Genomic DNA, 16,338 nt, shown 5'->3' with positions numbered 1-16,338 from the left:
GTTAGTCTATAGTACTTACTATAATTAGTCTATAGTCCTTACTCTAGTTAGTATATAGTCCAGACTATAGTTAGTCTTTAGTCCAAACTATAGTTAGTCTATAGTCCAGACTGTAGTTAGTCTATAGTCCAGACTACAGTTAGTCTATAGTCCAGACTACAGTTAGTCTATTGCCCAGACTATAGTTATTTAGTCTACAGTCCAGACTATAGTTAATCTATAGTCCGTACTATAGTTAATTTGTAGTTAATCTGTAGTCCAGTCTATAGTTAATCTATTGTCCAGACTACAGTAATCTATAGTCCAGACTATAGTTAATCTATAGTCCAGACTCTAGTCAGTCTATAGTCCAGACTTTAGTTATTTTTTGATGCAGACTACAGTTAATCTGTAAATCTGTAGTGGAGACTTTCGTTGTCATTCTATAGCCATTTTATATTCCATACTATAGGGTCTTGAGAATTTCATGGAAAGTTTCCAATAAATTCTATAAATATTATTGCAGAATATTATTTATTTTTTGGAATTTACAAATTTTGTAAAATCCATTTCAGTATATATATATACATATAATTATCTTGTATTTACTAGTAAAATTTATTAACGGAATACTCCTCTGAAACGGAACATAAATTGGGATATTTGGGATTGTGACCAGTAGCGCAACATTCACCAGGTTTCTTGCTACTAACATAGATAGGGAATCCCAAAACATTGGTGGTAGCATAGTTACAGGCAAGTAAGTAAACCTTATAAGACACACCAGTTACAGCATAAGTAGAAGCAGCACAACCCAGACGAATATTACGATCAGCCATCATAACAGTAAAGTGACCAATCATACTAGATTTTCAATACAAATCGTTAAGAAAGTTTGCAAAAGATTACAATAATTTTTAAAGACTTACGGTCCCTTATAACCTATAGGATACGACGCCATGATTGTACGATTACTGTTCTTTACTTCTGAAAACCAGATATCAACGTATAGTTTTAATCTCTCAGCATCATTGGGATAATCGTAATAGCTAACCCAGACAAGATTTTGACCAGAATATTTGAAGGCATCAGTATTGCGACATTTATCATGTTGCATTTTACACTGTTTAACATTGTATGCAGCTATGGCAGCCAATTCATCATCCCATTGCATGGTGGCCATGCGACAAGCAGGATCGTGATTGGGATCACCGCCACCGGCAATAAAGTTACGTTTAGCATTGTGGGCATCAACTAATACTTGTTTTAATGAATCGGTGAGCGTTACCATTTTAGCATCAGAGCAGGAATCAGCAAATTTCTTTAAGTTAAATGAATTATTGAAAATATTTTAATCAAATTATTAATATTATGAGAACTTACTCCATCATTGTCACAGGCAATATGTTTATCACCTTTACCGCAAAGTGTGCTGGAACAGTAGTCGGTGCCAGATACCAGAGCTATGATAATGGCCACAAAATAGAAAAATATGATAAAACTATTCATGGTTTTAAGTTAGTTATTACAGTTTGATTTATTTAAGTCAAACTGATGATTATTTCAAGATCAATTGCACATTTTATAGTAAAGTAGTTTGCAAATTTTTGTTTTTGTTAGATATGCAACTGTTTTTCTAGTTAATGATCATTAATGTCATTATCATTTTAATTAATCTCAAATATTGTCTTAAGTTACAAAACATTTTAATCTATATATATAAAAGATTAGCGTTACTGAGTGACTGATTCATTATCGCACAGCCCAAACGGCTGAACCTAGAATCATGAAATTTTGACAGTAGATGTGTTTTTAGTTATGTAGATTCACTAAGGAGAAATTTTTGGATATTTGTACATTTACGGGTAAAAAGGGGAAAACGGGTAAAACAGGTTTTCTTAATTATCTTACACAATATTAGTGATACAAGAAAAATTTTAAATTCACCTGTATCTACTCTTAAAATAAGCAGATGGGTGTCTGGTACTTTTTTGAAATTCGTACTTTTAAGAGGTAAACATGTGTAACAAAGGTGATTTTGGTACCTTTTTTGGCCCTTTATAACTTTTGAACTAATTAACATAATAAAATTTTTATAAATATTTTGGATACATCTCCCAAAATTATGAGACACCTGTTTCGTACTTTTTTAAAATTTAGTCCTTTTTGGGTGTAAAAGGGAGAAACTTGTATTTATGGTACTTTTTTTTTAGCACATTAAGAAAACTTTTTCGATTTATTGAATTATTCCTATTAAATTACGGACTAACTCTGTAATATTTATTGTAATAAAATTTTTGCTATTTCACTGGCGAAAAAAGTATCAAAAATTGGAAAAACTGGAAATTTAATTTAATTCAAACTAATTGAGCGAGCCAATTTTTATAAAATTTGAAAAATAAGTTTTTTACTCACAAAAAATAGGTTGTTGGTATATTATTTTGGAATTCGAGTACTAAGGCCTATATAGGACCAAATTCGAGTAAATTGTTTAGTACCTTTTGAAAGCACTATTTTTCTGGAACAAATGAGTGCAGATTTGAATCGTATGAGTTTTATCTGTGATATATAGATTTAAATATGGATCATTTTGTAAACTTAATTCTCGAAAAAGTATATTTCTAAGCGAAAAGGGGAAAAATTGTATTCTTTATTAGTACTTTCCACTTAGGTAAAATTTATTCCACTTTTGGTACTTTTTCTTTCTTCAAATGGTACTCTTTATATGTTCTTTAATATGAATTCAAAACACATGATTATTAAACATACACGGTCTTCATTGAAAATAATTTCTTTTAGAGAGAACTTTTTAGTACTTTTTATCTCATAAATGGTACTTTTTAAATTTTCTAAAATATTCAAACTTAGAACATTAATTTTAACATACATGGTCTTGACTGAATAATATTCTGTAAGTGGGAACTATTTAGTACTTTTCTATTCTTCAAATGGTACCTTTTAGATTCTTTATAATGGTTAGCCGGAACACACGGTCCTTATTAAATGAGAATTTATTGAGAGAGATTTTTGTACTTTTTTTTTATTTTTACGATATTGAACATAGATATTGAAAATAAAATTTAAAAAGTAGGGACCTTAGTGAATGAGAATCTACTGAAAGGGACTTTTGGTACTTTTTCATTCATCAAATTATAGTTTTTGAATTGTCTATAATATTGAACACAGAAACATACAATTTTTGATTAAATGATAATCTATTAGTGGTATTTTATAGTACTTTTTTTTTCAAATAGTACTTTCGAAATTTTCTATAATGTGGAAGCTAAATGAATGAAACTTAAAATACAAGCTTCTTACTGAATGCAAATTTAATCACGTGATATGGAACGTATAAAACTGAAACATTAAAAAAATGTTTAATCAATTTTAATTTTCTATAAAAGTAAACAAAATTTTGTTGTTTTTAAGTTAGGGTAGCGAAGCACCCAGGGTATGCTAGTGTAGTATATAAGATCTGTGGGCAAAGTTTAAACTGGGGGATGATTATGGATAATATTAAGAGTGAAAGTTTTAGAACAGACTTTATCAGCTGATGTAAATTCTATAAATTAATAATTAATAAAGTTTTAATTAAATTGACATATTGATATTTATCCTAGTTTGCGTCAAATTATCTTAGATAACAATATCTTCAAAAAATAAGACTAATTAAAATTATAGACCTCTTTTCAGCTGTTAAAATATTAGCCCACAGCTCAGAAATCAAGACCTAGTATAAAAATAAAGTGTTTTTGTAATTTTATTGTAGTAAATTTCAATTTCCAACGCCACTAAACATGAGACAGATCCTAATAGTTTTTGCACTTGCAGCTATTCTTGTTGCAACATCGGCTAACGATTACTGTTCAAAAAAACTTTGCTACAAACGTCCACATCTAGCCTGTGGACACACTGGAGTAAGCTTTTATTTTAAAATATATTAATAAATAGTCGAATATATCAATATTAGGATTTTATAGCAATTCGCTTCTAATTGCCCCTCCGATGCTGCCATGGTAATCATGACTGATTCTTTGAAACAATTGGTCGTTGATGGTCACAATGCGAAACGTAATTTCATTGCTGGAGGTGATGATATTAATCACAAACCCGCTTGTCGCATGGCCACTATGCAATGGGATGATGAATTAGCTTACTTCGCCAGTTTAAATGTGAAACAATGTGCCATGAAACATGACTCCTGTCGCAATACTGAACACTTTCATTTTGCTGGACAAAATCTAGCCTGGATCCATTATTTGGAACCTGTTAATAACGTAGCAGGATTTAATAAATCTATTGAGTTGTGGTACGCTGAAGTGGCTAATTCTAAACAAGAATATATTGATTCATTCCCCATTGACCAATTGTAGTAAGTTGTATAAGGAATTTTATATATGAATATATATTTAAAATTTTTCTTAAATATTTCAGTTCAATTGGTCATTTCACTGCTATGATGACTGATCGTAACACACATGTAGGCTGTTCGGCTGCGACATTTTCTATTTCTGGAAGTCGTTATAAAGCTTTCTTGGTAGCTTGCAACTATGCTTCCGGTAATCTGCGAAATTTCCCTATTTATGTAAAATGTGATAGAGCAGCTAAAAAGTGCTCAACTGGCAATAATCCAACTTATCCTAACTTGTGTTCCATCAATGAACATTTTGATGCTAATTATGGTTATAATTAAATTTGTCTAAAGTTGAAGTTTGTTCTTTATTAGAGTTATTTAAAAAAATAACGTCACAGCATTTTGTCCTATATTTTAAAGAAGATCGTCATTAATATAAAAAGGGTCAAAATTGAAGTTTTTGTATTATTATTTGACATCTACTTAAACTAGATGAAATTCCAATTGTTTTTCAAATTTTGGTAATGATTAAACTAAGTAATGTAGTTATTTCATACATTACTTAGTAATTAGAGGTCGTTTGCTTTTTGAGTTCAAATAATTTTTATAGATATCCCACTCGCATCCCACTAAGTGACCATAAAGCACTTAAAGGAAATGGTCTAAGCTTCATTTTGAGTAAGAAAATACAACAAAAACGTTCATTTTGAAAAAATAAAAATAAAGTGCCAAATAGTTAAAAAAATCATATTCTTAAGTTAAAAAATATTTTTTTTATAGATATAGATTCCACTACGTGACCATAAAGCACTTAAAGGAAATGGTCTAAGCTTTCTTTTGAGTAAAAAATATACAACAAAAACGTCCATTTTGAAAAAGTAGGGGAAAATGAAGTGCCAAATAGTTAAAAAAAATCTTATTCTTAAGTTAAAAAATTATTTTTTTAAAAGATATCCCACTAGCATCCCATTATGAGACTAAAAAGCCGTTAAAGGAAATTATATAAGCTTTCTTTTGAGCCAAAAAGGCCCATTTTGTTATTTGAACTCCTTTGGACAATTTTTGCTCGGTGAAAATTTACACTCATTTGATTAAAACCCTGTATGAGCAAAATGTCCTATTTTGACCCCCTCTAAGTTCTTGACCGATAGAGCTGAAAATTAAAAAAAATAGTACTAACCTTGGTGCAAATTTCATCAAACTCGTAGGACATCGATTTTTTTACACGAAGTTATAGCAAATTGGCAAATCAAGCTGGCGTTCAAGGAATTTAAAAGAAGTCCCAAAGAAAAAAAATATTTTTTCATTATACTTCGTTTGTTTGTTAAAGTTTGGATCCTTATAGATAGCGGAGATGATTAAGCCATGCCCATCTATGTGTCTGTTGAAATCAGTTTTCTGAAGAGCCCACATATCTCTGAGATCCATATCTTCAAAAATTCTGTTAAACATGCTTTCGAGAAGTTTCCTATTAAAATCAGTTTAGTTCGTTAGTTAGTTAGTTTGTTGGTTAGTTAGTTAGTTAGTTGGTTAGTTAGTTAGTTAGGTAGTTAGTTAGTTAGTTAGTTAGTTAGTTAGTTAGTTAGTTAGTTAGTTAGTTAGTTAGTTAGTTAGTTAGTTGTTAGTTAGTTAGTTAGTTAGTTAGTAGTTCGTTAGTTAGTTAGTTAGTTAGTTCGTTAGTTCGTTAGTTAGGTAGTTAGTTAGTTAGTTAGTCGTTAGTTAGTTAGTTAGTTAGTTAGTTAGTTGGTTGGTTGGTTGGTTGGTTGGTTAGTTAGTTAGTTAGCCATGCCCATCTATGTGTCTGTTGAAATCAGTTTTCTGAAGAGCCCACATATCTCTGAGATCCATATCTTTCAAAATTCTGTTAAACATGCTTTCGAGTTTCCTATTTAAAATCAGTTAGTTGTTTTTTTTTAGTTAGTTTTTTCGTTCTTTCGTTAGTTAGTTCGTTCGTTTTCGTTAGTCGTTCGTTCGTTCGTTCGTTCGTTTTTCGTTCGTCGTTAGTTCGTTCGTTCGTTAGTTCGTTCGTTCGTTCGTTCGTTCGTTCGTTCGTTCGTTAGTTCGTTCGTTCGTTCGTTCGTTCTTCGTTCGTTCGTTCGTTCGTTCGTTCGTTCGTTTCGTTCGTTCGTTCGTTCGTTCGTTAGTTCGTTCGTTCGTTTTTCGTTGTTCGTTCTTTTCGTTATTTGTTCGTTCGTTCGTTTCGTTCGTTCGTTCGTTCGTTCGTTCGTTCGTTCGTTCTTCGTTCGTCGTCGTTCGTCGTTCGTTCGTTCGTTCGTTCGTTCGTTCGTTCGTTTTTCGTTCGTCGTTCGTTCGTTCGTTCGTTCGTTCGTTCGTTCGTTCGTTCGTTTCGTTCGTTCGTTCGTTCGTTCGTTCGTTCGTTCGTTCGTTCGTCGTCGTTCGTTCGTTCGTTCGTTCGTTCTTTTCGTTCGTTTCGTTCGTTCGTTCGTTCGTTCGTTCGTTGTTCGTTCGTTTTCGTTCGTTCGTTTTCGTTCGTTCGTTCGTTTCGTTGTCGTTCGTTCGTTCGTTCGTTCGTTCGTTCGTTGTTCGTTCGTTCGTTCGTTCGTTCGTTCGTTCGTTCGTTCGTTCGTTCGTTCGTTCGTTCGTTCTTCTTTCGTTCGTTCGTTCGTTCTTCGTTCGTTCGTTTCGTTCGTTCGTTCTTCGTTCGTTCGTTCGTTCGTTCGTTTCTGTTCTTTCGTTCGTTCGTTCGTTCGTTCGTTCGTTCGTTCGTTCGTTCGTTTCGTTCGTTCGTTTCGTTCGTTCGTTCGTTCGTTCGTTCGTTTCCCTGCCTTGTGGCTCTTGCTCCTTCCCCGCTCCTTTGTTTTTCCCTCGCTCTCCCTCCGTCTCCTTCGGCTTCGGTTTCCGGTCTTCGCTTCCTTCTTCCCAGTTCGCAGTTTGCCTCCCTTCCTTTATTAACTTCTGTACTACACCTTTGACATACATAATTTTCCAGACATTTCATAAACTAGTTATTTTTATAATGACTCAAATTTAGAACCATTTGTTGACAGTATACTGTTCGGAAAGGGAACATAAATTCGGATAGTTGGGATTGCTGCCAGTGGTGCAAGATTGCCCAGCTTTCTTGCAGCTAGCATATATGGGGAAATTTATCATATTAGTAGTGGCATAATTACAGGCGACCAAGTAAGCCTTATAGGGCTGACCAGCAGGAGAGTAAGTAGAGGCGGCACAACCAACACGTATATTACGATCAGCCATCATGACAGTAAAATGACCTATAGCACTAGAAAAATAAAATTCAATTAAAAATTATTAATATAATCAACTATGATTTTTAAAACTTACGGTCCGGAATAACCATTAGGATAAGAATCAATATACGATTGTTTGCTGTCCTTAACTTCAGAGTACCACATATCAACGGCTTGATTTAGTTTTTGAGCATCACTGGGAACACCATAGTAACCCATCCAGGCAAGATTTTGACCGGAATATTTGAAGGCATCTGTGTTGCGACATTTATCATGAGCCATTTTACATTGTTTAACATTGAATGCGGCAACGGCAGCCAATTCATCATCCCATTGCATGGTGGCCATGCGACAGGCGGGACTATGCTTGGAATCACCTCCACCAGCAATAAAGTTACGTTTAGCATTGTGAGCATCAACTAATAGTTTCTTTAATGAATCGGTTATTGTTACCATTTTAGCATCGTTGGAACAGGAGGCATCAAATTGCTGAAAAATTTTTAATTCCTTATTAATATTTATTATTTTAATTGTTATTAAGGAATCGTACTCCATTATTGTCACAAGCAATATGTTTAACACCCTTGCTACAAATTGTGCTGGAACAATAATCGGTAGCAGATGCCACTACAATAATGGCCGCGAAATAGAAAAATGCCAAGAAATTATTCATCGTTTAAAGTAAGTTATTTTGGTCTGATTTATTTTAGTCAAACTGATAATAATTTTCCCAGCAGCTTTAACTTTTATATGATAAAGTTTGTTTGCATTTTTTAGTATGTACTATCTTTTAATATATATACTTACTTATGTATGTATGTATATTCATTGTAAAAGATACAAGTGTTTTACTTTTTAATAGATAATGGGCGTGTGTTTATAGTTTTGTTTTTATTTAAATTTCTATTCCTAAATATTTAATTAACATACAATTTTTTTTATTTACTTAAAATCTCTTGAAAAATTGAAGCTGTTGACAATAAAAGAAATATCATTTGCACGTGCGATTGTTTACCGATTTCATCGGATAATATTGAATTAAACGTCTTACTTACGAATATGAATTACCTTCTTGCAATATTAGATCATATTAAAACGCAAAAAGTTATTTATTTCTATTTTTTTATTTATTTGTTATATTTTTCTTTATTAAACTTAATTTTGTTTTCAAAAAATATTATAATTATATACTAACGTACGTCATTTTATCTTGAATTATTAAAATTTCTTTAGAAATTAAGATCTAATTAATTTTATATTTAGATCTCTTTCAGCTGTTAAAATATTAACACACAACTTTATGTGATTTCTGTCATGAGATGTTCATACGAAACATTTTTCTCACTTATAGAAATTTGAAGAACTATTTAGAGTTCTAGTAAAAAAGTAGAGTTCTCTAGACACCACTACCACTGAAATCCTTGCCTTGATAATATTAAAAAATATTTGTATATTTCTGTAATTGGGAACATGGCGAAAAAACTTTTTCATCTACTTAATCCACTATTTGACACTAAAACATTAGATTTGAACAACCATAAATCTGAAATGATTCAAAGGATATCCATGGTGATTTGTATATATAAAAAATGTCTGAACGATCACAACTCGGAGAACATCCAACGAATTTCCATATTGATGGTACTCATCTGTCAGAATATGTCACATATTTTTGAAATTAAAAGGGAGTTTTTTAGGTTTTATGATTAAACTCTTTTGAATACAAGTTTTGAAATTTTATCCACAATAGAGAAAACTAGAATTCACAAGCTTTCTAACAACATCAATATCACTAAAATCGCTCCATATTCCATATCGTTTAGGCACTTAAGCTGCCAAATTTGAATGATCATAACTTTGAGAAGATTCGACGGATGTTCATAATGATGGTACTCATATGAAGCGTGTGGAACTCGCCTATCTGAAAAACAAGCTTTCATCGAAATAAGTTCTATAGTTTTATAACTACATGTGCCCACCATGGAGAAAAGTAGAATTCAAAAACATTCAATAGATATCAATATCACTGAAATCGCTTTAGTCGTTTAGGAGTTATAAGCGTTTCAATTTTCTTGTTGAACGATTTCAACCTACTACATGATTCTGTTTACATTTTATGATTAAACTTCTTTGAAGGTAAGTTCTTATAATTCATTCACATTGCGGAAAAGTAGAATTCACAAGCTTTCTATGGACACCAATATCACTAAAATCGCTTCAGCTTTAGTTTGGAAGTTTTTCAGCGTTTTAGTAATTGAACTGTCAACTTTGAACGATCAGATGGTACTGATAAAAAAGGTTTTATCGAAATATATCTCATAGTTTTTTAATTATAAGCATTTTTCTATATTTCAAGCTTAAACATCCTTTGGTGGCAAGCGTTGAAAAGTCTTCCACAATGAAGAAAAGCTGAGTACCCAAGCTTTCCATTGGCACCAATATCACTAAAATCGCTACAGACATTTAGAATTTATAAGCCATTTTTAAAAGTAGCTTGACCCACATTTTGAGCGTTTTGGCAGTTCGGTAAGTATTTGTTATCCAAATAATAGCTTAATTTCTAAGCTATTGGTTGGCGAAAATAGAGTTCAGTTATCGTCTTTAATTTTCGAGTTAAAGCATTCCAAAGAAAATTTCGACGTGAAATCAACCAACTTTTCGACTTTGTTTCCCTAGTACTTCATATACATACATATAGGGTAGAAGGGGGACCATACGCCACTTTTTTTTTTGAGGCGGCCTCAAATTAAAACCACAATACATATTCTTAATTTTTGTCTTGGTTCAGATACTTAGATATGTTGGCTTTAGTTTTATCCCTTTCAATCTTTCCTAAGTCATCCTCATGCACATATTTTTTTTAACTTTTCCGCACTGACCAAAAACGGCGATATCGCCCCATCCATGGGGTAAATACGCCAAGGGGATAGGGCAGATTTGTCATTAGTAAAATAAGCCAAAAAAATTAAAAAATAAAAACTTATTTTGCTGTTTTATATTTTAATTCACTAAACAAAGTATAATAAACTAGATATTTATTGTTTATTTCACATAAATTAACAAAAAAATTAAACAAATTATTACTGATTTTTTTTTTCTATATTTTAACCAAATTTTGTTCTACATCAAAAGCATTACCTATATTTGGCGAATGTGCCCCACGGGCAGTTCTGTGGTTTAGTTTCAATTTTTTTCGGGCTTCAAATTATATTATCGAAAATATTATTATGTCTTATTATTCACTATTATTGACGTTCTATCACTGACCAATATATTTTTTCTATCACAAAAACTAAAAAAGTTAGCACAAAAAATTCACACAGTGAAATATTTTCACAGCCCTTTGAAAAACAATTAATCACGTCTGCCTCCCATCATATGTAAAGTTAATCTTTCAAACTTTCAGGGATGATAGATAATCGATAAACGCAAACAAAATTTGATAATGCGATAAAATCGATTACTCGGTTTTCAAGTAATTCGCTTTGGCAGATGTGCCAAAGCGGGATGTATAGGGGCTAGGGCAAAAATTTTGCCGATCCTTATAAAATTTATTTGTGGGATTTATGTAAAAATTATTTGTACCGATTTTCATCGTGATACTAATGTTTATTAGTGAATTGTGGACATTCAAGTCATTTTCTGAAGGATTCTTTGTATGGAGGCTAGGGTGAAATAATGCCCGATCTTTACGAAAATCAGCAGTATTATTTAGACTTATATAAAACTAAGTGTTGGCATTTTTTTTTTTTGTAGAGATACTAGAGCATTTAATGGGCCGATTTCAAACATTTTCAATAACGTTTGTCCTTGGACCAAAAGAGGTGTCATGCCAAATAGCATCAAATTATGTTAAAAATTGCGACCCGTAGTGTGCGCTCAAGGTTTATATGGACACACAGAAGGGCAGACAGACACACATTTTTGGATGTTACAAACATCAGCACAAACCCATAATCCCCACTATAGTGGTGTGGGGTATATTTAGTTCATAATTTAGTTTCATAATTAAATTTATGTTTAAAAATGTAATGTTATTGTTAACATTAATTTCTAATGTACTAGTATTACGTTTAAATATTAAATAAAGAAAAATGATTTAATAATTTTATTAAATGTCAAAATGAAAAGAGCTTAATTCTTGGAAAATATAAACATTCAGAGGATAGTTGATAGGTATGTTTTCACAGGTTTCTAAGCTTTATTAGATACCAAAACCGCCACTTTCTAGACACTTTCGGTCACGAAATCCGAAATGTTGATTAAATTATAGGTCTTAGGTTTATTCTGAGTTATTCCTATACATTTAGGGGTTCTTGTCTTGACGTTTGAAAAAATCGTTAACCACGACAAAAACCTCACATATTAGAAACATCTTGTAATTTCGTGGGATATTTGGTTCAAAATATGTCTACTGAAATTGTTATGAAATATTGGACCTAACTCAATTCTGAAACCATTTTCGGCTGCAGCATACATCTTAGCCTTAAATTAATTGTTCAAAATAAAAAAATTTCGGAAATTTTGGTGAAACAATGAACCTAGGTCCATTCTGAGTCCATTTTCGGATTCAGCATGCGAATTTACCAGAAAGGTGAGTTTCCAGCCAGATTCGGCCAGTAGTTTTCGAAATTAAAGCAAACAAAAAATAAAATTGAAATTTTGTTGTAGTATGGGTCCTAGGTCCAACATTGATCAAAATTTCGGATTTTTTTTTTGCTTCAAACTCCGGAACTACTAGCCGAATCAGGCTGCAAACCCACCTGTCGGGTAAAATCCCATACTGAATCCAAAAATGGACTCAGAATGGACCTGGGACCAATATTTCATTAAAATTCCCGAAATTTTTTTATTTTAAGCAATTTGTGGTATTATATCGAGGTCTTCAGGCCTAGAGCTACAAAAATTTTACATTCAAGACTAGTACTGAAGCTGAATCCGAAAATGAACTCATAGTGGACTTGAAACCAATAATTCATCAAAATTTCCAAATAAAATTTCGGACCGATTTAACTACAAAATTGTATATTATCTCAAAATTTTCCAAAATTTCCTCTACATTTCTGGATTCTTGTCTTGACTATTGAAAAAGTCGCTAACCAAGTCAAGAACCTTACATTTTAGAAAAATCTTGATATTAAATAAAATAACGTGGGATATTTGGTTCAAAATATAGGTGCTGAATTTTTTATGAAATATTTTACCTAGCTCAATTCTGAAACCATTTTCGGATTCAGCATAGATTTTAGTCTTAAATGACAATGTTCAGATTCCCTCGGCCTTAAGATCCCGAAAAAATAGTACAAATTGTTCAAAATTAAAAAAAAAATTTATTTTAAGCTATTTGTGATATTATATCGAGGTCTTGAGGCCTAGAGCGGCAAAAATTTTACATTTAAGACTAGTACTTTAGCTGAATCCCAAAATGTACTCATAGTTGACCTGAGAGCAATATTTCATCAAAATTTCCAAACAAAATTTCAGACCGATTTTACTACAAAATTTTATATTATCTCAAAATTTTCGAAGATTCCTCTACATTTTTGGATTCTTGTCTTGACTTTTGAAAAATTTGTTAACCATGACAAGAACCTCACATTTTAGAAACATCGTGATGTGAAATGAAATTTCATGGGATATTTGCTACAAAATGTAGGTGCTGATTTTTTTATGAAATATTGGACCTAGCTCAATTCTGAAACCATTTTCGGATTCAGCATAGATTTTAGTCTTAAATGACAAAGTTCAGTTTCCCTAGGCCTTAACATCCCGAAAAAATAGTACAAATTGTTTAAAATAAAAAAAATCGGGAATTTTGGTGAAGCAATGGACCTAGTAGCTCCATTCTGAGTCCATTTTCGGATTCAGCATGCGAATTTACCAGAAAGGTGAGTTTCCAGCCAGATTCGGCCAGTAGTTTTCGAGATTAAAGCAAACAAAAAAATAAATTTGAAATTTTGTTGTATTATGGGTCCAAGGACCAACATTCATCAAAATTTCGGATTTTTTTATTTTTGCTTCAAACTCCGGAACTACTGGTGGAATCTGTCTGCAAACTCGCCTTTCTGGTAAAATCCCATGCTGAATCCAAAAATGGACTCAGAATGGACCTAGGATCAATATCTCATCAAAATTCCCGAAATTTTTTTGTTTTAAACAATTTGTGGTATTATATCGTGGTCTTGAGGGCTAGAGCTGCAAAAATTTTACATTTTTTCCAGTCAGATTCGGCCAGTAGTTTTCGAGATTAAAGCAAACAAAAAAATTAATTTGAAATTTTGTTGTAGTATGGGTCCAAGGTCCAAAATTCATCAAAATTTTGGATTTTTTTATTTTTGCTTCAAACTCCGGAACTACTGGTCGAATCTGTCTGAAAAATTTGCTATCCAAGACAAGAACCTCACATTTTAGAAAAATCTTGACATGAAATAAAATTTCGTAGGATATTTGGTTCAAAATATAGGTGCTGAATTTTTTATGAAATATTGGACCTAGGTCAATTCTGAAACCATTTTCGGATTCAGCATAAATTTTAGTCTTAAATGACAAAGTTCAGTTTCCCTCGGCCTTAAGATCCCGAAATAATAATACAAATTGTTCAAAATAAAAAAATTTCGGGAATTTTGGTGAAGCACTGGACCTAGGTCCATTCTGAGTCCATTTTCGGATTCAGCATGCGAATTTACCAGAAAGGTGAGTTTCTAGCCATATTCGGCCAGTAGTTTTCGAGATTAAAGCAAATAAAAAAATAAATTTGAAATTTTGTTGTAATATGGGTCCCAGGTCAAACATTCATCAAAATTTCGGATTTTTTTTTTTTTGCTTCAAACTCCGGAACTACAAGGCGAATCTGGCTGCAAACTCACTTTTCTGGTAAAATCCCATGATGAATCTAAAAATGGACTCAGAATGGACCTGGGATCAATATTTCATCAAAATTCCCGAAATTTTTTTTTTTAAGCAATTTGTGGTATTATATCGAGGTCTTGAGGCCTAGAGCGGCAAAAATTTTACATTTAAGACTAGTACTTAAGCTGAATCCGAAAATGTACTCATAGTGGACCTGAGACCAATATTTCATCAAAATTTCTGAACAAAATTTCAGACCAATTTTACTGCAAAATTGTATATTATCTCAAAATTGTCCGAAATTTCCTCTACATTTCTTGGTTCTTGTCTTGACTATTGAAAAATTTGCTATCCAAGACAAGAACCTCACATTTTAGAAAAATCTTGATATGAAATAAAATTTCGTGGGATATTTGGTTCAAAATGTAGATGATGAATTTTTTATGAAATATTGGACCTAGCTCAATTCTGAAACCATTTTCGGATTCAGCATAAATTTTAGTCTTAAATGACAAAGTTCAGTTTCCCTCGGCCTTAGGATCCCGAAATAATAATACAAATTGTTCAAAATAAAAAAATTTCGGGAATTTTGGTGAAGCAATGGACCTAGGTCCATTCTGAGTCCATTTTCGGATTCAGCATGCGAATTTATTAGAAAGGTGAGTTTCCAGCCAGATTCGGCCAGTAGTTTTCGAGATTAAAGCAAACAAAAAAATAAATTTGAAATTTTGTTAAGGTATTGGTCCCAGGTCCAACATCCATCAAAATTTCGGATTTTTTTTTTATTTTTGCTTCAAACTCCGGAACTACTAGGCGAATCTGGCTGCAAACTCACCTTCCTGGTAAAATCCCATGCTGAATCTAAAAATGGACTCAGAATGGACCTGGTATCAATATTTCATCAAAATTCGCGAAATTTGTTAATTTTAAGCTATTTTTGGTATTATATCGAGGTCTAGAGACCTAGAGCTACAAAAATTTTACATTCAGGACTAGTACTTAAGCTAAATCCGAAAATGTACTCATAGTGGACCTGAGACCAATATTTCATCAAAATTTCTGAACAAAATTTCAGACCAATTTTACTGCAAAATTGTATATTATCTCAAAATTGTCCGAAATTTCCTCTACATTTCTTGGTTCTTGTCTTGACTATTGAAAAATTTGCTATCCAAGACAAGAACCTCACATTTTAGAAAAATCTTGATATGAAATAAAATTTCGTGGGATATTTGGTTCAAAATGTAGATGCTGAATTTTTTATGAAATATTGGACCTAGGTCAATTCTGAAACCATTTTCGGATTCAGCATAAATTTTAGTCTTAAATGACAAAGTTCAGTTTCCCTCGGCCTTAAGATCCCGAAATAATAATACAAATTGTTCAAAATAAAAAAATTTCGGGAATTTTGGTGAAGCAATGGACCTAGGTCCATTCTGAGTCCATTTTCGGATTCAGCATGCGAATTTACCAGAAAGGTGAGTTTCCAGCCAGATTCGGCCAGTAGTTTTCGAGATTAAAGCAATCAAAAAAATAAATTTGAAATTTTGTTAAGGTATTGGTCCCAGGTCCAACATCCATCAAAATTTCGGATTTTTTTTATTTTTGCTTCAAACTCTGGAATTACTGGTCGAATCTGGCTGCAAACCCACCTTCCTGGTAAAATCTCATGCTGAATTGAAAAATGGACACAGAATGGACCTAGGATCAATATTTCGTCAAAATTCCCGAAATTTTTTTGTTTTAAGCAATTTGTGGTATTATATCGAGGTCTTGAGACCTAGAGCTACAAAATCTGGCTGCAAACCCACCTTCCTGGTAAAATCCCATGCTGAATTCAAAAATGGACTCAGAATGGTCCTGGGATCAATATTTCATCAAAATTCCCGAAATTTTTTTGTTTTAAACAATTTGTGGTATTATATCGAGGTCTTGAGACCTAGA

The 16,338-nt window shown here is 32.3% G+C and overlaps 3 protein-coding genes across 3 annotated transcripts; 1 reads left to right on the top strand and 2 right to left on the bottom strand.

The window, feature by feature from the left end:
• Positions 1–494: 494 nt before the first annotated feature.
• LOC119608351 (antigen 5 like allergen Cul n 1-like) lies at positions 495–1,552 on the bottom strand. The gene is made up of 3 exons (XM_037962746.1): positions 1,363–1,552; positions 909–1,300; positions 495–843 (listed from the first exon to the last, which is right to left on the bottom strand). The coding sequence occupies exons 1-3, from the start codon at positions 1,486–1,488 to the stop codon at positions 588–590; spliced, it is 774 nt and encodes a 257-aa protein (XP_037818674.1). The 5' UTR covers positions 1,489–1,552; the 3' UTR covers positions 495–587.
• A 2,200-nt stretch (positions 1,553–3,752) lies between these two features.
• Positions 3,753–4,789, top strand: LOC119608356 (antigen 5 like allergen Cul n 1-like). Its single transcript, XM_037962750.1, has 3 exons — positions 3,753–3,896; positions 3,960–4,351; positions 4,414–4,789. Exons 1-3 carry the CDS (start codon positions 3,777–3,779, stop codon positions 4,670–4,672), a joined length of 771 nt encoding a protein of 256 aa, XP_037818678.1. The 5' UTR covers positions 3,753–3,776; the 3' UTR covers positions 4,673–4,789.
• A 2,431-nt stretch (positions 4,790–7,220) lies between these two features.
• Positions 7,221–8,283, bottom strand: LOC119608352 (antigen 5 like allergen Cul n 1-like). The gene is made up of 3 exons (XM_037962747.1): positions 8,096–8,283; positions 7,640–8,034; positions 7,221–7,577 (listed from the first exon to the last, which is right to left on the bottom strand). The coding sequence occupies exons 1-3, from the start codon at positions 8,216–8,218 to the stop codon at positions 7,322–7,324; spliced, it is 774 nt and encodes a 257-aa protein (XP_037818675.1). The 5' UTR covers positions 8,219–8,283; the 3' UTR covers positions 7,221–7,321.
• Positions 8,284–16,338: the final 8,055 nt, after the last annotated feature.

Source organism: Lucilia sericata, unplaced genomic scaffold, assembly GCF_015586225.1.
Source record: "Lucilia sericata isolate MDLA Ls3-8-SP2 unplaced genomic scaffold, ASM1558622v1 Contig000824F_arrow, whole genome shotgun sequence".
NCBI classification, from domain to species: Eukaryota; Metazoa; Arthropoda; class Insecta; order Diptera; family Calliphoridae; genus Lucilia; species Lucilia sericata.
This window is presented reverse-complemented; position numbering and strand designations above follow the sequence as displayed.